The sequence below is a fragment of the Oncorhynchus clarkii genome, chromosome 1 (genome assembly GCF_045791955.1).
Source record: "Oncorhynchus clarkii lewisi isolate Uvic-CL-2024 chromosome 1, UVic_Ocla_1.0, whole genome shotgun sequence".
In the NCBI taxonomy this organism is placed as follows: Eukaryota; Metazoa; Chordata; class Actinopteri; order Salmoniformes; family Salmonidae; genus Oncorhynchus; species Oncorhynchus clarkii.
Window position 1 is genome coordinate 44771541 of NC_092147.1, and position 21312 is coordinate 44792852.

Genomic DNA, 21312 nt, shown 5'->3' on the forward strand with positions numbered 1-21312 from the left:
GCCTCCTCACTAGGTCTCTATTTGAGCTCTGTGGGCTCTAAAGAAAACAGACGCATGAGTAAAGGAATAGAGGGCTACTCCTCTCCTCCTCTCCTCCCTTCCCACTTTTTCTCCTCCATTCATCGAGCTGAGAGAACACTCCCCAGGCTGGACCTCCAGACAGCACCTCTCTCTGTCCACCGCAGCACACAACAAAAGAAACACCATTGTTTCACCTTCATTTGGGGGCAACTGTCTATGTTTCCCTAGATACAAAGATTGCTGTCTTCCTATGTTACAATGAGGCTTTGTTGGGCGTGAACTTCCACAGAACCAGGAGCCGGGTACATCAGAACGCCGAAGAAGACTTAGGTCCATTTTCCGAGCGACCCTGTCGGGGTTTTGGACAGACTGGTTTCAGGGTGCGGTTGCTCCGCCAGAGATGGGCTCAGATGTGCGTGATCTCAATGCCCTGCTGCCCCCGGTGCCATCCTTGCCAGGGGGGAACGGGAATTGTACCCTGCCCGTCAGCAGTGCTCCTCAGTGGGGCCCCGTACTGGACTTCCACACTGGAACCCCCTACAGCTCGCTGGCACCCCACCCCTTCATCAAGCAGGAACCCAGCTGGAGCTCTGGAGACCCCCATGAGGACCCCCACTGCGGCCTGAGCGCCTTCACTGTGCACTTCTCTGGCCAGTTCACTGGCACAGGGGCCTGCAGGTACGGGGCCTTTGGGGCTCCCCCTCCACCCAGCCAGCCCCCACCAAGCCAGCCAAGGATGTTCAGCAACGCACCCTACCTGACCAACTGTATGGACACCCAGCCCCCCTCCAGGAACCAGGGTAAGATGAACCATAATCATCTCTTCTGGAGATTAGTGGAGTGAAGCGTTACTGTGGTTGCACGAAGACTTGATATTAGGTTAAGTACGATATTTTAATTCTCAGAAAGAATGGATTTGTTCCGTGTTGTTCAAAGTAGTTTTAAGGAGTTACGTTTCTAGTCCTGTATAATTTTGCGAATTTATGCTTTTCTTATGATTTCACTATATTCTCTGCCTACACTTTTTTTGCTTACTCTAGTGATGTACATTTGTCTGTAGTTCACGATCAATAAACAAACAAATGATTAATAGATACACCTGGAGAAAAAGGTCCTATGAGCAGTAAATGCATTCGTCATTTCAAGGAAACTTGTGTTTTGTTATGCTATTGCACAGTGTGTCAGTGATACTCACTGATCTTATCGTCAGCACAATTCAATGAAAATGTGTTGACATGAGTTTCCAATTGAGAAAATCTCTGCATTTGCTATGCTCTTTTCTTTATTACCTTATCACAATTTTCACAAACGTATGATTGATTTAGCGAGTTTATAATTAGTGCGTTGCATACATATATATATATAAAAAATATTGTTTAGTGCCGCTCACTGAACTTAGTACTGTTTAAATGATTTACCAGTAGTATATTCCACTGCAGTGAGTCAATTTCATAACGAATGATATTATGCATTACTGACATTGCTTCTAAATGAATGTGCCCTATTAACAAAGCGTTATTTCGAACAGAATAGATTATTTTCATCAAGAATGGATGTACAATTTGATCTTTGAAATTCTAATAGCAGTAGCTGTGTTGTAGTTCAGCTGATCATACAGTTGCCAATCCACATACAACCGCAGGACTCTTAAACATTTGAGTATACTAAAAAAACGTTGCCTTTATTGTGGACTTGTGTTGTTGTTGTTTTTTACTACTGAATCTCAAATTCAAATGTTTAAGAGTCCTGCGAGAGGTTAATATGCATAGCTACTGAACGTTCAGTATTATGCTGAACCATTAATTAGCCATGGCATTAGGCCACTGAATAGGCTATAGAAGAGTGTGCTAATGTGTTACAAATGAAGGGGAAATGGCTCAGTGATGACAGAAAATGTCATTATTTTTTTATTTGTATTATGACATTAACTAATCTCAGTAGTGTTCCTTAAATCAATAAAAGTTAATCTGAAGCTGACCAATTGTGAGTGTGACATATACTTGGCTTCTGATTTCCAAGAGAAAAAAAAGAGATTATTATGCCTCGGTTTACACTTTGACCTGAGCTATTTATAATCAAGCTCTGGGATTTCTTTTTAGGGCTGTTGGGGGTCACCAATGTTCACACACCAAATGTAATCAGTCTGCACTTTTAACGGAGGATTAATTAGAAATAACATCAGTTTCAAAGGGCTCGTCCAACCTTCAACCCACTTATCACACCCCTTCTGTGCCTGGCCAGGCAGTGCAAACAAGCATGGCTCAGACTCATGCGGGTCACTTTCACTAGATACTAAGACAATGATGGTCACTGAGGGAATATCTACTGTAGTCATGCTGTGTTTACATTTAAAATACGAAACTTGAAAGTCAAAACGAGTTAGTGTGAGGACAGGTATTTTGTGTGCAGTAGTGTCTGTGCCATTAAAATGTGTGTGTGTGTGTGTGTGTGTGTGTGTTTGTGTGTGTGTGGGAAGTTTACTTGAATGAGGAAAAGAGAATAGTCTAGTTAAGGTATTATAGTAGGGACTTTCCTTGTAAAAAATGATTTAAAACTGCAAATATTTGTATTACACTTCAATGGGTTATATTACCCTTCAGAACCCTTTTTGTCATGTATAGTATTTTTAATTAACGCGTTGTTTCTAAGTATCATTCTGATATTCCAACGGTCACACAGTTTTATAGTTGACTTCCATTGGTTTACCATACTGGTTGACATTTTTAATACACAGAAATTCTGTAATAATAACTTATACAAGATTTGTAGGCTACTTCTTGACCTGCTTTTTCAAAACGAACAATAAAAAAAGACACTTATTGAAGTACAATTACTGGGAAAATATAGATGGAATTCCGAAGTTGATTAATATCTATACAGTCACTGTGATATTAGTTTTTATTGATGAAGGCACTAATTTATAGAATTAGACACTTTGTATCTGACTATTGATCAATTGGGTTACCGGTTGACAATTCACAAATCTGTAATATTTTAACTCTTTGGGAGTCAGTAAAAACTCTTTATAATTTATTATTACATTGATACTATACTGTAAGTAATATGCATAAGGCCGTGGTTCAGTGATTTACATTTGAGTACTTGTCCTTATAATAAATGGCTTGTGAATGATTCATAATCTTTTCAGCAAAAGTAATAAGCAGACCATCAAATAAATTATTACAATTAATTGTGCAACGCATTATATTTTAGAAGATATATGCAGTGCCTTCGGAAAGTATTCAGACCCCTTGACTTTTTCCACGTTTTGTTACATTACAGCCTTATTCCAAAATGGATTAAATCGTTTTTCCCCCTCATCAATCTACACACAATACCCCATAATGACAAAGCAAAAACAGGTTTTTAGAAATGTTTGCTAATTTATTAAAAATAAAAAACTTAAATATAACATTTACATAAGTATTCAGACCCTTTACTCAGTACTTTGTTGAATCACCTTTGGCAGCGATTACAGCATTGAGTCTTCTTGGGTATGACTCTACAAGCTTGGCACACCTGTATTTGGGGAGTTTCTCCCATTATTCTCTGCAGATCCTCTCAAGCTCTGTCAGGTTGGATGGGGAACGTTGCTGCACAGCTATTTTCAGGTCTCTCCAGAGATGTTAGATTGCGTTCAAGTCCGGGCTCTGGCTGGGTCACTCAAGGATATTCAGGGCTGGTCCCGAAGCCAGTCTCCCAGTCCCTGCCGCTGAAAAACATCCCCACAGCATGATGCTGCCACCACCATGCTTCACCATAGGGATAGTGCAAGGTTTCCTCCAGATGTGATGCTTGGCATTCAGGCCAAAGAGTTCAAGCTTAGTTTCATCAGACCAGAGAATCTTGTTTCACATGGTCTGAGAGTCTTTTAGATTCCTTTTGGCAAACTCCAAGCGGGCTGTCAGGCCTGATTGGTGGAGTGCTGCAGAGATGGTTGTCCTTCTGGAAGGTTCTCCCATCTCCACAGACAAACTCTGGAGCTCTGTCAGAGTGAACATTGGTCACCTCCCTGACCAAGACCCTTGTCACCCGATTGCTCAGTTTGGTCGGACAGCCAACTCTGGGAAGAGTCTTGGTGGTTCCAAACTTCATCCATTTAAGAATGATGGCGACCACTGTGTTCTTAGGGACCTTCAATGCTGCAGAAATGTTTTGGTACCCTTCCCCAGATCTGTGTCTTGACACAATGTTGTCTCGGAGCTCTTCGGACAATTACAGTGCCTTGCGAAAGTATTCGGCCCCCTTGAACTTTGCAACCTTTTGCCACATTTCAGGCTTCAAAAATAAAGATATAAAACTGTATTTTTTTTGTGAAGAATCAACAACAAGTGGGACACAATCATGAAGTGGAACGACATTTATTGGATATTTCAAACTTTTTTAACAAATCAAAAACTGAAAAATTGGGCGTGCAAAATTATTCAGCCCCCTTAAGTTAATACTTTGTAGCGCCACCTTTTGCTGCGATTACAGCTGTAAGTCGCTTGGGGTATGTCTCTATCAGTTTTGCACATCGAGAGACTGAAATTTTTTCCCATTCCTCCTTGCAAAACAGCTCAGTGAGGTTGGATGGAGAGCATTTGTGAACAGCAGTTTTCAGTTCTTTCCACAGATTCTCGATTGGATTCAGGTCTGGACTTTGACTTGGCCATTCTAACACCTGGATATGTTTATTTTTGAACCATTCCATTGTAGATTTTGCTTTATGTTTTGGATCATTGTCTTGTTGGAAGACAAATACCCGTCCCAGTCTCAGGTCTTTTGCAGACTCCATCAGGTTTTTTTCCAGAATGGTCCTGTATTTGGCTCCATCCATCTTCCCATCAATTTTAACCATCTTCATTGTCCCTGCTGAAGAAAAGCAGGCCCAAACCATGATGCTGCCACCACCATGTTTGACAGTGGGGATGGTGTGTTCAGGGTGATGAGCTGTGTTGCTTTTACGCCAAACATAACGTTTTGCATTGTTGCCAAAAAGTTCAATTTTGGTTTCATCTGACCAGAGCACCTTCTTCCACATGTTTGGTGTGTCTCCCAGGTGGCTTGTGGCAAACTTTAAACAACACTTTTTACTATTTATATCTTTAAGAAATGGCTTTCTTCTTGCCACTCTTCCATAAAGGCCAGATTTGTGCAATATACGACTGACTGATTGTTGTCCTATGGACAGAGTCTCCCACCTCAGCTGTAGATCTCTGCAGTTCATCCAGAGTGATCATGGGCCTCTTGGCTGCATCTCTGATCAGTCTTCTCCTTGTATGAGCTGAAAGTTTAGAGGGACGGCCAGGTCTTGGTAGATTTGCAGTGGTCTGATACTCCTTCCATTTCAATATTATCGCTTGCACAGTGCTCCTTCGGATGTTTAAAGCTTGGGAAATCTTTTTGTATCCAAATCCGGCTTTAAACTTCTTCACAACAGTATCTCGGACCTGCCTGGTGTGTTCCTTGTTCTTCATGATGCTCTCTGCGCTTTTAACGGACCTCTGAGACTATCACAGTGCAGGTGCATTTATACGGAGACTTGATTACACACAGGTGGATTGTATTTATCATCATTAGTCATTTAGGTCAACATTGGATCATTCAGAGATCCTCACTGAACTTCTGGAGAGAGTTTGCTGCACTGAAAGTAAAGGGGCTGAATAATTTTGCACGCCCAATTGTTCTGTTTTTTATTTGTTAAAAAAGTTTGAAATATCCAATAAATGTCGTTCCACCTCATGATTGTGTCCCACTTGTTGTTGATTCTTCACAAAAAAATACAGTTTTATATCTTTATGTTTGTTTGGTTTTTGCTCTGACCTGCACTGTCAACTGTGGGACCTTATATAATTATGTATGTGCCTTTACAAATAATGTCCTAGCAATTGAATTTACCACAGGTGGACTCTAATCAAGTTGTAGAAACATCTCAAGGATGATCAATGGAAACAGGATGCACCTGAGCTCAATTTCGAATCTCATAGCAAAGGATCTGAATACTTATGTAAACAAGGTATTTCTGTTTTTTACGTTACCATTATTGGGTATTGTGTGTAGATTGCTGAGGATTTTTATTTAATTAATCAATTTTAGAATTAGGCTGTAACGTAACAACATGTGGAAAAAGTCTAGGAGTCTGAATACTTTCCAAAGGCACTGTATATGGCAGAAAATTCTGGTCACTTCGTAGGTGCATTTGGTTTTCTTCACATCCCTCTCTACTGCAGTGCGTAAAGCAGACTGGTTTAAGGTGAGGACACTACCACACAAACTCCCTGGGCAGTGCCCTTCACTATGCCCCCTTGTGTCCCAGACCAGCCCAGGAGGCTACCCAGCCCTATGTAAGCCTACTGTAATGGGGATCATTCCTGTCCTCCTCTCCACTGTCAAGACAGAGATGAGTGGAAGACAAATAGAGCTCTTTAATGAGTTTTGAGTAAACCCTGCTGGGGCGCTGGTGAAAGTGGCTGTGGTGTGCACTTACTGGCGTCGGCGTTGGTTGGTGTGTGATTAATGAACTGGTGCTCCACCCTGGGTCAGACATAGACATGATTAAGCCTTGAACCTGGTGTCAGCCCTCCAGTGTCCTGCCACAGTTTGTTTTCACTCCGGACGCTTTCACTCTCACCCCAACGCAGGGGCAACTGGAGTTTGAGGAGGGAGGAGGAAGGTAATTTACCTACCCATTCAGTACAAAGGGTTATGGTTCTGAATGTTAACGGATGAGCTAAATCAGAATTTATAAAGTAACTTTTCACATGCAAACACGTTTTTACGTACTTTCCATGGTCTGAAAAACCTTGATATTATTCATTTAGTTTTTCTAAACCGCTCTTCTTTGTCTTTACAGGTTACAGTGCTTTCGATGGTACCACTAATTACGGTCACACTCCCACACACCACTCCTCCCAGTTCCCCAACCACTCCTTTAAACATGAAGACTCCCTCGCTCAGCAGACCAGTATGGGTAAACAGCACAATATTCTCACCTAGATTCCTGCTTGTTTGTGTGTGTGTGTGTGTGTGTTTGTGAGCGAGCGAGTATTAAAGTATATATGTGTGTAAACACGTGTATTGTGAACTCCATACTCCTCGCCTAGGGAGTGGCCTCCATCTTAAAGTCACTGCGAGGTTAAGTCTTACAGTGACCTTCACGTCAGTGTCCTAAATCACTACCATCTTGGGTTTTTCATTTTCCTTTTCTTCATCCATGGCCCTCCTGTTAGTAAACGGCTGAACGTGTGTTGTTAATTTTATATCTGTGATGTTGTAAATTTCAGACTCTCTTCATGGAAATGATAACTGTAGGAAACAGCGATACAAGATTGTTGGAATGTTTAGAACTGCCCTGGGACCAATTCACAATATGTGGAGGCAGAGCCAAAGCAGAGATCCTTCATTTGCGCTTTGAAAAAGCAAAAAGATTCAGTGTGCTTTACGGCTTCAAAGAAGAGCCTCTTGTTTGTATAAGTGCTGTGTACATTCGGGCCACAGGTCACAGGTTTCTTTCACAATTTCCATTTCAGGATAGTTTTTCTCAAAGAAGGATCCATTCGTTCAGAAATGAGTCCCTGAAAGCTTTATAGCTAATGTGGCTCTTCTTTCTTTGACCCATACCCACGTCAATCGTAGAACGGCAAAGTGCTTCAGTTGAAACATCTTGTTTGTTCGCGCACAGAAAATGAACCTTCAGACAAAAATGTTTACTGTTGTAACTCTCTCATAGCCGTGCGTCTGGGTCGTTGAGAGAAACAAAGGATCGGGGAACTCACTTCCAGTGTAGTCGTGAAGCTGTCTTTTATCCTTAGGACTGTCCCATGACACTGTTTAAATTCTCAATCTGACATGTGTTTAGTTGGTGGGTGATCATTGAGATGAACAGTAACGGTTTCCTTTGTCTGTTTGTGTAGGTGAGCAGCAGTATCCTGTCCCTCCACCTGTGTATGGATGTCACACCCCATCAGACAGCTGTGCAGGCAGCCAAGCACTACTGCTAAGGAACCCTTACAACAGGTAGGCGCTGGAGCCTCCCCACTACAGTAGCTTCACTTGTTCTTACCTGACATCACATCCCTGCCACTCGCCTTAGCCCCATCCTTATCAGTCCCATGAGCCCCAGTCGAATAGGCCTACCACTCACCTGTCATCTATTGCCACAAAGCAGCAGGCTGACAGGCAGAAACCTTACTAAGGAATCCTGTTTGTAGTGACTATCGTCTTGTTAAAGGTAGCTAGGATGCTCTAAGGACAATCTGTACAGGATGTTCACCTGTGTAGTAGTCCTAATCTGGCCAAGGTTGTGCTGCCCTCAGCCAGATTGTCTGCTAAGACAATAATCATCAGCATTGTGGTTCTAAAATGTCACGCTGCCATTGAGCACGCCCAGTGGCTAGAGGAAGTAAAGTAACAGGGAAAGGAAGTTGGACTTCCTGATTTTCAGTCAGGAAATGATCAAAATAAAGCCATTTGTCGACTTTGTACTCTCAAAACCTTCCATTGGACTAAATCCACCGCAGTCCTTCTTGACAAAGAATAGTATAATATAGAAGCACATTTACCGTGTTGTGTTTACGTTGAAAGTTAGTTGTCTTGCGGAAAAAATACTTCAAGTAGATGGTATGGATGAGGACCATGTCCAGATAAACTCCTAACAGTTGTCAAGACAGAAGCAGTGCTCAGCAGGCCAAGATAAACAGTGTAATCCACTACTGCTTTCCAGTCTTAGACCAATGTTAAATTCTTCCTAAAAAAAAGTAGCTCACTGTCCTCTGAGTGGAGAGAACCCCATTGTAACCTCGCACAACTGTTAACCAGTGGTAGAAAAAGTACCCAATTGTCATACTTGAGTAAAAGTAAAGATACCTTAAAAGAGAAAATGACTCAAGTAAAAGTGAAAGTCACCCAGTAAAATACGACTTGAGTAAAAGTCTAAATGTATTTGGTTTTAAATTGACTTACGTATCAAAAGTAAATGTACTTGCTCAAATATATTTAAGTATCGAAAGTAAAAGTAAAAGTATTAATAATTTCAGATTCACTATATCAAGCAAACCAGAAGGCACAATTTTCTTGTTGTATTATTTTACGGATAGGCACACTCTAATACGCAGACATAATTTACAAACGAAGCATTTGTGTTTCGTGAGTCTGCCAGATAAGAGGCAGTAGAGATGACCAGAGATGTTCTCTTGATGTGTGTGAATTGGACCATTTTCCTGCCCTGATAAGCATTCGAAATGTAACAAGTACTTTTGGGTGTCAGGGAAAATGTATGTAGTAAGAAGTACATTATTTTCTTTAGGAATGTAGTGGAGTAGAAGTCAAAGTTGTAAAAAAATATGAATAGTAAAGTAAAGTACAGATACCCCAAAAAACTACTTAATTAAGTAGTACTTTAAAATATTTTTACTTAAGTAAAAAACACCACTGCTGTTAACTCACTGGTCTTGAGACGGCACAAAATTAGCTTGCATTCCTCGAATAGCTTTAACATTTTTTTTTCAGCTCAAGGGAACATAAAGATTCAAAATAAGAGGATAGTAGATAATGGGAGTGTGTTAGACATGGTCTGGAAGCCCATTCTTCAGGTTCTGCTCCTCCTGATATCCTCCTGATATCTGTTGGGGAAGGGAAGGGGCTGGGAATACTCAAATCAAAAGCCGCTCTCTAATCAAATTCCTGGTACCAACAGCTCTGTATTTATACAGTGAGACTGCAGTTATGCACTTTCTAATGATTTGGAAGTATATTAAGTAAAAACAAGCTAGGAACAAGGTTTCTTTGGGAAGCGCTGGTGTAGAGGATGAAGACTGGTGTGTCCCCCCCCAAAAAACACCTTAAATCAAAATAACCAAACATTTGGTTATTTTATCAAGATATTACATCTCAAAATCAGCAGCCTAAATAAAATAAATATACAAAATAAAATAAAATCTGAATGTACACTTTTGGAATTACAGTAACACTGCAATCTAGGTATGTACACAGAGCACAATGGATGATAAGGACACAATGACAGTATGGAACTTGTCATAGAGGACTTTACCTACCTTGTACAGTAATGGTTTAGAGAAAGTTCACAGTGTACCAGTTGCAATTTTAGCATGTAAATCTTGGTGGTGCAAAAAAAGTTTTTATTATACATGCCAGCAAAGCCACCACACAACACAACACAATACATTAATTGCACTAGAACAGTGACAAACAGTGCCCAAAAACTGTTGTGTAGTGGCCTACATAAAGCTATCCCAACAGCAGTCCCAACACCTTACCACTGCTACACCCGGCTATCAACGGAGCCTTGTCTGGCAATGAAACAGTTAATTCAGCCTCATTTACTGTCTTTAAAAAAAAACATACTTGTTTAAAGAAATGTGGTTTCTACTGACAATTGAGATGTACAAACTATGGCATAAGGGAAAGACAAGCGGATTAGAGGTCAATCCGTAATTTCGATTAAAACATCAATGAGCAAGCTAGGACGGATGTTGTCAATTTAACTATTAGTTTAGCACTTTTGAAATGTACAGTGACAGAATTCAGAACATAGGCCGTTCTTGCAGTATTCTCCCTGTACACCAAGTCAGAACCGCAGGATAAATAAAGGGGCCATATAAGCAGACAATGAATGCTCTTACAATATTCAATGATTACATTTCTCTAAAACAGGCTATAGGCTACATGTACACGTGCAACACCAAGTCAGAACAGTAGGCAAAATCAAGATTATTAAATTATTAGGGTGAGGCACATGGGCTACTAACATCTTACTACACAGCATACACTTAGTAGTACTTTCTTAGCTACAGTATACATATCTCCCTGGCATATTACATCATTTATGCAGCAGCAAAAAATACGTTTTTGGGACTCACCTTTTGCTGTAGTCACTTCCTTCCATACCACTCATTGTTGAATTTACGATTTCTAACTTGATGTGTAATGTTTATGTCCGATGGCCGATGAGCACCGATACGCTTTATCTATAATTTCTCTTCATTATTTATCTTCAAATGACAAGGATTGAAAAGGATTTTCCAGTAGATTGTTGACTTGATTGATGATGATGACTGCTAGCTAAGATTTTGAAAGTATGATGTTGACATGATCAGCTACTGTACCTATAACTTGATGTTACATCCTTATATCTGTGGCCAATGACCTTGAGCCTTCTTGGATGGGCACTTCTAATGTATCTCTATGTTAGAGCCCAAAGGGCTCAAATTTTCGAGGTCTCCCCTTAGACTTCGCAGTGACGTAGTTTCCCCATGAGTGACAGAACACTGAGCCAATCATGGCACACTGCTCCGTATTTCCTGCTGGCTTGCCCCACCACCACCATAGAAAGCACTGAGCTGGGCTGAAACACCTGCATTTTGGAGCTGCATCATGCAAGAAAAAAAAAGAGACCATGTTTGTGTGCAGCTTTAGTAACTCAATGATATATAAATATATTTTTACATTGTTTGCAAACTGATATGTGACACGTATTAATGCCAAAATAACATGCAAAACAGGCAAGCCCCACCCCATTTTTTGCCAAAAATGTGGGGCTCAAAACAGGCTCTGCCCCACCTACCCTGAATGACGGGTTGCCACTGCAGTGTACTAACAATGGGCACACCCTTCTTCTTCCTTTAACCCTCAAGACTGAACTGTGACACTTTCTGTCATCCAAATTGCTGAATTGATTTGAACTAAAAAACTACAGCCTAAAAAGTCAAACTCTTCTGAGCACTGTTGGGGTAAGTCGTGCCAAAGGGTTAGTTGAGCCACCACTTGTTTTTAGAAAACCATACACAAAATTAATCATGTGACCAAATATTTAGGAAGAGGTCATCATTTTATGGAGTCTGTGAAGGAATAAACCACATGGAAAAAGTGGTAAGCAAGTGAGGTAAAAATAAAACGGACTTCAATGAATTTACTGTGTTATAGGTTTCAAGATGCTTGTATCTAAACCAAAGTAGATCGTTGTAAGACAGTTGGGGTCTCTGTCAGCTATAATATGAGGTCTTAAACCTAGCATTAAAGTGCATCCTTGTAGCTGTGTGGGCTAATAGTCAAAATGGTTGCTTTGGTGTAAATTGTGCCATTTGGCAAGGGGCAAGTTGAGCAAATGGCTAATCAATCTACCCCATACAAATGATGATTACATTTTGTCAGTTTTATGCATAATATGCATAGTATTTTGAAGACACCTCGCATTTGTGTGATTAGTCATGTTGAAATTATGAAAAATGCCATCCTCAGTTGGGTGCGCCCCCCTCTAGGGCTAGGCCACAATTGAAGTGTTTTTTTTCCCCATGCGTAATGCAAGGCATTATCACTGGGATATGATGTTACACCTTGGCCTGACCTATTGTTAGAAGTGTATTATTTTGTTTTTACAAAGAGTTTAGAAATGAGTCCCAATGCTTACCCTGGCCCTAAGCTCAATTTACCCCGTAAGTTGTGCCAAGAGACCACTTTTCTTTTGGACAAGCTTTTTTCAAATCTGTAATGTTTACATGAATTCGGATTAATTCCAGGGATAGACAACATCCTAAAATATGTGTAGATATCTTTGATCGAAATAATACTATGTTTCCCTTGACGGAGTGTTGCTGAATGTAATAAATGACTCAAGATACTCCACTCTCCCTTATTGTATGTAGGTACCAAACAGAGTGCAGGCTACTACGGTCAATGTGCAGGGTACCAGGCACCAGAGCATCCCAGCGCAGTGAGCTGTTCCTGTGGTATGATAAAACGATGTGATGTCAGGGGCGGCAGTGATTTACATTGACATTTTAGTCATTTAGCGGACGTTCTTATCCAGAGCGACTTACAGGAGCAATTAGGGTTAAGTGCCTTGCTCAAGGGCACATCAACATGTTTTTCACCTAGTCAGCGCGGGGATTTGAATCAGCGACCTTTCGGTTACTGTCCCAATAAATCTAAAGTATGCGTTTGGGAAAGCACCTGGCAGGTTAACTAATGGTCCTGGCGTCTGATGCTTAGTAACCGATTGCTTATTTGGTTCTGAGTGATGGAGGGCTGTAATTATTCGTGTGGGAGGATCCTCATTGTGCAGTGTATTCAAGAGCCGTTACCCAGGATGCACTTGTATAGATGGGGCCAGATGCTATAATCCTCTCTTGTGGCGCTTGTCCAGACTGAAAACAGTGGTGCCACCGCTGGACGTCCTCGCCCGAGGAATACATTCCTAGCGGTGACCATTCATATCAAATGGCATCTCAGCCGGAATGTACCTAGCGGTGACCATTCATATCAAATGGCATCTCAGCCGGAATGTACGGCACGGAACCCTGTTAACACGCTGGCTTCCACCATTAAGAGGTATGTCGACATGACCAGTTCCTGACATCTGAAGAACTCCTATTTGATCTGGATTAACAGTCGTCAATCTGCACTTGTCTCAGAATAGCAGAGGGGGTGGGTGGAGGGGGCGGAGGGGGCGGGGGGCTCCCTTCATTAAATCACACGTTTGACCACTCACGGGCATTGCTGAGGTATTTGATTTTGCGGCAGAGTGGGACTCCACAGGGGCCCTGTCATTTCTCATTGAGGTGATTGGAAAGGAGACCTCGTATCACAGAAGTCGCACACGGGTTGCTTGTTGTTTTACCTTCGCAAGTTCGGGTTGTGCCTGAAATGGTGATTTTGGATGTTTTCCATGCCTGTGTGTGACCCTGATATGTTAAAGGTGACATGATAGTGAGTCTAGGATCGTTTCAGAGGGCTATTTCTAGTTGAGGGGGAAACATCACTTTTTCTCCTGTTTTAGTGCTGTAATGAAAATATCCTCTTGCCTTCTTGCTTTCTTGTCATTTTTAGTGGCCCTCTTTTTCCAACTCCCTTTCCATCTCCTCCCGAACCTCCTATTTTTCTGTTTTCGCCAGGTATCGTGTGCAGGTTAAATTAGCTTCTCTGTTTTGTACCTTCCTGTGAAATGTATCCTGCTATAATTTTCCCGTGCAGGGCATTAGCCTTGACCACAGTGGGACATGTAATGGAGGGGAAGGGCCCTGCACTGGGGAGTAGTGGAAGTGGATCAGTACACAATGGGATGGCTTTCCCCCTGGGATTCTCCAGCCAGGGTTACAGAGCCAGGGCTCAGTTAGACTGGAGGGGAGGGTCTGACCCTTCCACCACCTCCCCGAAAAAGCCAGCAAAGGCCGGGGTGACTGAATGATTAATCTGCTGCTAAATGAGAGGGACTCTGGTGCTTAGGCTGTGGAAAATCAGACTTGGAGTCTCATCTCCAGGGACTCACGCCAAAGTATGCAATGTGCCTCTTCCAGATAAACGCCACCACTCCCCCGTCTCTCTCCCCAGGCCCTGTCTCTCTCCCCAGGCCCTGGATGCATACATTAACGTGAGCTTGAGGTGTTTAGCTCCACAGTGAATGAGTGAATGAATGAACTGTGAGGAGATTTATTGCAGCATGCAGCTTGCACTGTCCCGACTCCGGCTATCCTTGGAAAGAGTAGAGACAATTACAGCCTTATGCCTTCTCAACCATCTATTCATAATTTAACTGTACAGGATACAACCCCCTCCTTCCATGAAATACAAAAATGACGGACAGTTTTGTAAGACTAATAATATAACGGTATTGCCATCTGGTTATTATGAAACTAGATGTGACCCTTAGCTGCCTTGAAATAGCTGCAGTGTGTTTAACTGAACCAACTTGAATGAATACTTTCGGGGGGCTACCTTCGTCTTTTGAGGGGTTAATAAGTGTTCAGCTAAAATTGCCATTTCTAAATTGAATAGTTTTTTGTTTGTTTTTTACCTCATAAAATAAGTAGGTTAGTACACAATGGATGGATAGCACACTATACCTGACCTGTGTTTGTTATTTCTACATATACTACAATGGATCATTGTCCTTTTGTGCTACTGTATGTCCTTATCCTGTACGTCTATTTGATTGAGAGTAGTGTGTGGGTGACAACACGTTTTGGCAGAACGTCTTGCGGTGTTAACCAGTTGCTCTTTGATTTACTAAAACAGGCCCTTATTTATGGAAGAAAAATAAGTTAGTATGCAGCTTGAATTTGTGTTAATCCAGGGTTAGAGAGAGAGGCCAGTTTACCGCCTAGCCGTATGAATAAATCTGGGAATGACAGGAAGTTAACCATTAGTCTTTCCTCCGAGTTCCACTTTGGATGCTTTAGGTGAATATACTGCACTGTGACCCGTAGAGCAATTTGCCCCTATGTCAAGACAAGTTATAGCTGGTGATTTTGCTGCATTTATTTATTGGGAGCTTTTACCTGCTGTGCATGCTATTGAAATACAATGCCAATGCAACTTTGCTGAACTGGCTTACATAGATAAGAGCGGGAAACGCTTAAACGACAACGTTTATTTACGAGTGGGAGACCCTTTCTTAACAACTTTCCCCTATATTTCAGGAGTGGGCCGTTTACGGCAACATTTTACAGTACATTTAACGGCGTGGAAGACAATAGCCATTCATCCTATGATTCATCCTACAATACATCCTACAATTCATCCTACATTTTTTTGCCTTTCACTCAGTCCGCTCTTAAAACTGCTGAATGCTCTTGAACAGCTTTTTATGTGAATTGTAATTTGGCAGACAAAATAGGAAACAGTCACATATTTCCTCACTAAAAATGCTCTTGTGTCTTTCTCTCTGTGGACAGCCATGCTACGGGCTATGAGAGTGACCCCAGCAATCCCATGGTGTATAGCTGCAGCACCCAGTACCGCATCCACACCCACGGAGTATTCAGAGGCATTCAGGTCAGTTCTGTCCTCTCACGGCTTCTGAGTTCGCATCCAGGTCACACACTCTGATTCTTCTCTCCATACACATCTTAGCTTATGTGATCAGGGCCAAGGTCGGGACGTGGAGCACAGACCAACACTTTCTTGCATGAACACACATGTACACACACACATGTACATGCACACATGTACACACATATACACACACACACACACACGCACACACACGCACACACGCACACGCACACACACACACACACACACACACACACACACACACACACACACACACACACACACACACACACACACACACACACACACTCCCTAAATGCCAGCACAAGGTCATCCTCTACTCCCGAGCTCCAGGCAATGCACGGGTGCTGGCAGAAGAGGAGGAGGTGGGAGAGACTAGAGAGATACAGTACAGGAGGGAGAGAGGGAGAGCGAGAGGGAGAGCGGGACAGAGAGAGAGAGAGAGAGAGAGAGAGAGAGAGAGAGAGAGTTAATAGCCTGACGCAATGAGCAGACTATGCGAGAGGAAGCAGTCCTCTGCCAGAACAGTTGAGACATTTAAAAGGCATCTCAGGATGAAAAGGGACGAGGAATCACTTTCAAGAAATCCATTAGCAATAAAGCCACAGGTTCCTTACACAGAACCATGTTAATAAATCATTAGCTCTTCATTAATGTCCGTCAGCAGCTTTAAAGCACAGAGAGAGCAGAGATTCTCCAGACCTATTCCCGTTGAAAAATGGGAATTTTGGTACTACATCCGTCTCTTTCTCCCTTCTCATTGTTCTCAAGTGAAATGAATTCAGTAAAACCTCATTCACAAAATGAATCGCATAAGTATGCTTAATCACATACGTGTGCAAAAGTACACTGAGTGTACAAAAACGTTAAGAACACCTGCTCTTTCCATGACATGGAGCGACCAGGTGAATCTACTACCCTTTATTGATGTCACTTGTTAAATCCACATCAATCAGTGTAGATGAAGGGGAGGAGACAGGATAAAGACGTTTTAAGCCTCGAGACAATTGAGACATGGATTGTGTATGTGGGCCATTCAGAGGGTGAATGGGCGAGACAAAAGATTTACGTGTCTTTGAACGGCGTGTGGTAGTAGGCGCCAGCCGCACCTGTGTCATGAACTGCAACGCTGCTGGGTTTTTCACACTCAGCAGTTTCCCGTGTGTTTCAAGAATGGTCCACCACCCAAAGGCCATCAAACCAACTTGACACAAACTGTGGGAACCTTGGGAGCCAACATGGGCCAGCATCCATGTGGAACGCTTTCGACACCTTGTAGAGTCCATGCCCAGACAAATTGAGGCTGTTCAGAGGGCAAAAAGAGGTGCAACTCAACATTAGGAAGGTGTTCCTAATGTTTGGTGTACTCAGTGTATATTTTTTGAAAGTCATGTTCAAGTTGTACGTGGACACTTGGTGCTCAGAAAGCTTTCTATTTGACAATCCCATCATTGGCTTTGCCCCCTCCGTGAAGTGGGGCGTCTAGACAAGTCAGGCATACGGTAGTGTCATAAAACACTGAAGTAATTTGCTTATCAATAGGCTGCTAACGCTATTTATTAGAGCGCCAGTGTGCCCACAGAGCCCATTACACTAAGCGCCTGCTAATGGACAGCAGATGGGTATCAGGGTCTGGGAGGGAGGGGAGGGAGGGAGGGGGGAGAGAGGGGAGCACAGGGGGGCACGGACAACTGAGATGGGGTCTGCCTAACGTCTGTGACTAACTGCTTTAGAGAGTAAATCAGTGGCATGGAGTAAATTTGACCAATCATTTTACGGCTAATTCCAGTATAATGAAGCCCCCCTTAGCAAGATAATTACACTTCTTCTGCCTTTAAAAAAAAAAATTGTTATTATTTTTGAGTTACATTTTGCTGCAATAGACTAGTGGGTAGCTTAGTTACTATTATCTCTTCGTATGATATGTCATGGTTCTAAACCTGTATCATGGCTCACTGTGTGTGTGTGTGTGTGTGTGTGTGTGTGTGTGTGTGTGTGTGTGTGTGTGTGTGTGTGTGTGTGTGTGTGTGTGTGTGTGTGTGTGTGTGTGTGTGTGTGTGTGCGTGCGCGCGCACCCTTTCACAGGATGTCCGACGGGTGCCAGGTATCGCCCCTGCCATTGTTCGCTCAGAGACCAGTGAGAAGAGGCCGTTCATGTGCACATATCCTGGCTGCAACAAACGATACTTCAAGCTGTCCCACCTGCAGATGCACAGCAGAAAACACACAGGTAAGTGCCAGGGCAGCCATAGATCAAGCGCTCATGAGACTAACATACCAGTGTATCAGGGATTCAGGTCTTGCTGTACCAAAGCCCTCTCTGTGTTCCCCTGGGCCCTCGCTCCAGGCGAGAAGCCCTACCAGTGTGACTTCACCGACTGTGGACGAAGGTTCTCCAGGTCCGACCAGCTGAAGAGACACCAGCGAAGACACACAGGTTTGCCCTCTCTCTCTCTCTCTCTCTCCCACTGCTTCTTTTTTTCTGGTTCCTTTTCCCTCTTTTCAGCTTCTCTGCTCGAGCTCCCTCCATCTCTCTGCCCTCTGTATTGTAAATAGAACGCTGTAGCTCGTGCTCCCTTTGGAATGGCTTCTCCCCTGGCCTCTGCTCTACTCTGTCTCTCTCTCTGTGTGTGTGTGTGTGTGTGTGTATGTGTGCGTGTGCCTAGGGGTTAAACCGTTCCAGTGCGAGACGTGTCAGAGAAAGTTCTCACGGTCTGACCACCTTAAGACCCACACCCGGACTCATACAGGTAAAACAAGTGCGTAAACTTTGATTTTTCCACATTCTGCTTATTACTTAGCTAGTTACTTCACTTTTTCATGAACAGTCGGTAGGTAACGTCTCAAGGCTTTGGTGGTTTAGTATTTCAACTAATCTACGGTCTGTTATCATACTGGATGAAAATAGGTTAAGTCAGTTCATTGTAACAAATGACCTGTTACTGAAAGTGATCGAAAATGATCATAGGCAATTCATTCATCTCTTCCTCCCCTTCAGTTAGGTTTAAACCACAATACTCCCTGACAGCGCTCTCTCTCTCTCTCTCTCTCTCTCTCTCTCTCTCTCTCTCTCTCTCTCTCTCTCTCTCTCTCTCTCTCTCTCTCTCACTCTCCTAGGTGAGAAGCCGTTCAACTGCAGATGGCCCAACTGTCAGAAGAAGTTTGCCAGGTCCGATGAGCTGGTTCGTCACCACAACATGCACCAGAGGAACCTGACCAAGCTCCAGCTGGCCATCTGAGCCAGAACTTAGCCAGCCTCAATGCTCTCAAATATCCTCCCTACATGAGACTGAATCCTCCAGCTCGCACGGGGGAGTAGCAGCAGAGCAGGAGGCCGACAACATTGTTCATCTGCATGTTACTGTACAGCCTCACCAACGGACAGTTCTCCAAACAGTGCCACCTAGGGACAGTCCTCTGTTCATACACTCTGATTCAGAGGGTTATTTTAGTAAGATATATTTAATGAGGAAACCAAACAGTTTCTATCGCTTGTCAGTGTTCTATAGATGTGTATAACTTTTGTGCCCATTTCTCAGTTGAAGTATTACAGACTAATTTATTTGATCATACTTTTGTGAATTAAAATCTTTCACTGGAATGATTTCTGGAAAGGGGGATTTCTGGAAAGGGGGACTTTGGTCCGACAGTATCTTCATCATCGCTATTGTTCAGTCCACATCCCTGTGTTTTTGATTTGATCTGCACCGGGTAGTTAAAACAGAAAACTACACTATGTACGCTTTTGTCTGTGATGTTGTCTGTAAATATTGTTTCACTTTGACAGTGGATTTTGGGGCTGTGAGTTTAAACAAACATGTATCGGGCACACTGGCTATGTGGCCAAGAAGTTGTCACATTAAATGATGTAAATAATCATACTGGACCATGGATTGCATTCATATTCTTGCCATGGAAAATGTGACTTAAGTATTATAGTTTAGACTAGACCTACTTCGACAGATCCAGGAAATGCTTTTTTAAGTGTGTATTTCATAAGTCATAAAACAGTTATCTGTTTTTTTTCCTCTGAAGTGTAATATAAATACATTACGGTCTGTTCCCATCTGTTGAAACTGTATTGTTCTTACTGTTTTTATACAGTATATATACTGATTCTGTTGTTGTTGTTGTTATTTTTTCCCATTGCGTTCTGTATTAAAGCCCCCTCGGAGTGTGCAAACTGCCTGGGCAGCTGTGTTGGCTCAGGGGCCAGTGTTGAGTTACTTTTGCCTTCACTAACAGGGCTGATCAACCGCGCTCCTGAGACCCACTGACCAGAGCGTAACCTGACCAGGTCATGACCCCTTGTAAGTCACCTGACACAAGTTACCAGAGGAGGCTTATACTGGCCCGGTCTCCGAACAAAAATAGTTATGATAACAAAATACAACTCTTGACTGTAGCTAACATCCGCTGCTTTCTTTATCTGTGAGCAGATTCTTTTCAAATTCCTTGACTTCTGAGTGAAACAGGAGACGCAGATAAAAAATAAACGTGTTTTCTCTCAAACTCACTGTTCCTTGGGACTATTCATCTTAATTAAGCGGTGCAGTCTCCCTGCACTTAGAAAAAAATACACTTTTAATCCACTATTGTTGTTTTTCAAACAAGAAAAAAATATCCACTTTAAGTTGTGAGGTTTTTTTTATCGTTCAAAGTCCACGTAAATGCACTGTCTCTGTGCAAACAACAAACAAAAAGCTTGGTACAATTTCAAAATGAATCACAGTTAGTTATAAAACTTTAAGGCCATGGAATTCTAACTTTTTCAACGGGGCCCGCAGTTATTCTGCCTGGACCCCATTTTTATTCAACAAAAATGTCTTGCGACTTCACCCCCAAATGTAATGACACAACCTTAAAATTGGTACTTTTCGATTTTTACATAAACAAATAACCTTTAATAATTTCATTTTCATTTTTTATCAAAATGAAAAGAAACCAATACATTTACTGAATAAAATTGTATTTTTCAAATGGCCTTTCTCAAAAACATTTGCATATTGTCCAACATAATAATCTGTACTCTTCATTTTTTTTAACCTAAATATATAAATGTTTTGTGTCACTTACAATTTCCTTGTTTTAGAAAGAAAAGCATTTTTTGTCCATTAAAATAACATTAAATAACATCAAATGTTGTAAATAACTATTGTAGCTGGTAACGATTTTTTATGGAATATCTACATAGGCGTACAGAGGCCCATTATCAGCAACCATCACTCCTGTGTTCCAATGGCACGTTGTGTTAGCTAATCATTTTAAAAGGCTAATTGATCATTAGAAAACCCTTTTGCAATTATGTTAGCACAGCTGAAAACTGTTGTCCTGATTAAAGAAGCAATAAAACGGGCCTTCTTTAGATTAGTTGAGTATCTGGAGCGTCAGCATTTGTGGGTTCTAACTTGGATTAGCTAGCAACATGCCATTGGAACACAGGAGTGATGGTTGCTGATAATGGGCCTCTGTACGCCTATGTAGATATTCCATTAAAAATCA

At 42.1% G+C, this 21312-nt stretch overlaps 1 protein-coding gene across 2 annotated transcripts; it reads left to right on the forward strand.

The window, feature by feature from the left end:
* The first annotated feature begins 264 nt into the window (after positions 1 to 264).
* Positions 265 to 20322, forward strand: LOC139416322 (Wilms tumor protein homolog). Of its 2 annotated transcripts, none has more exons than XM_071164830.1 (8): positions 265 to 821; positions 6857 to 6973; positions 7917 to 8019; positions 15690 to 15789; positions 17896 to 18040; positions 18158 to 18247; positions 18477 to 18569; positions 18928 to 20322. In XM_071164830.1, exons 1-8 carry the CDS (start codon positions 422 to 424, stop codon positions 19047 to 19049), a joined length of 1170 nt encoding a protein of 389 aa, XP_071020931.1. In that variant the 5' UTR covers positions 265 to 421; the 3' UTR covers positions 19050 to 20322. The 2 variants fall into 2 exon arrangements, with proteins under 2 accessions (XP_071020931.1, XP_071020940.1); XM_071164839.1 differs by having other exon boundaries at positions 325 to 821; positions 18477 to 18560.
* The last annotated feature ends 990 nt before the right edge of the window (positions 20323 to 21312 follow it).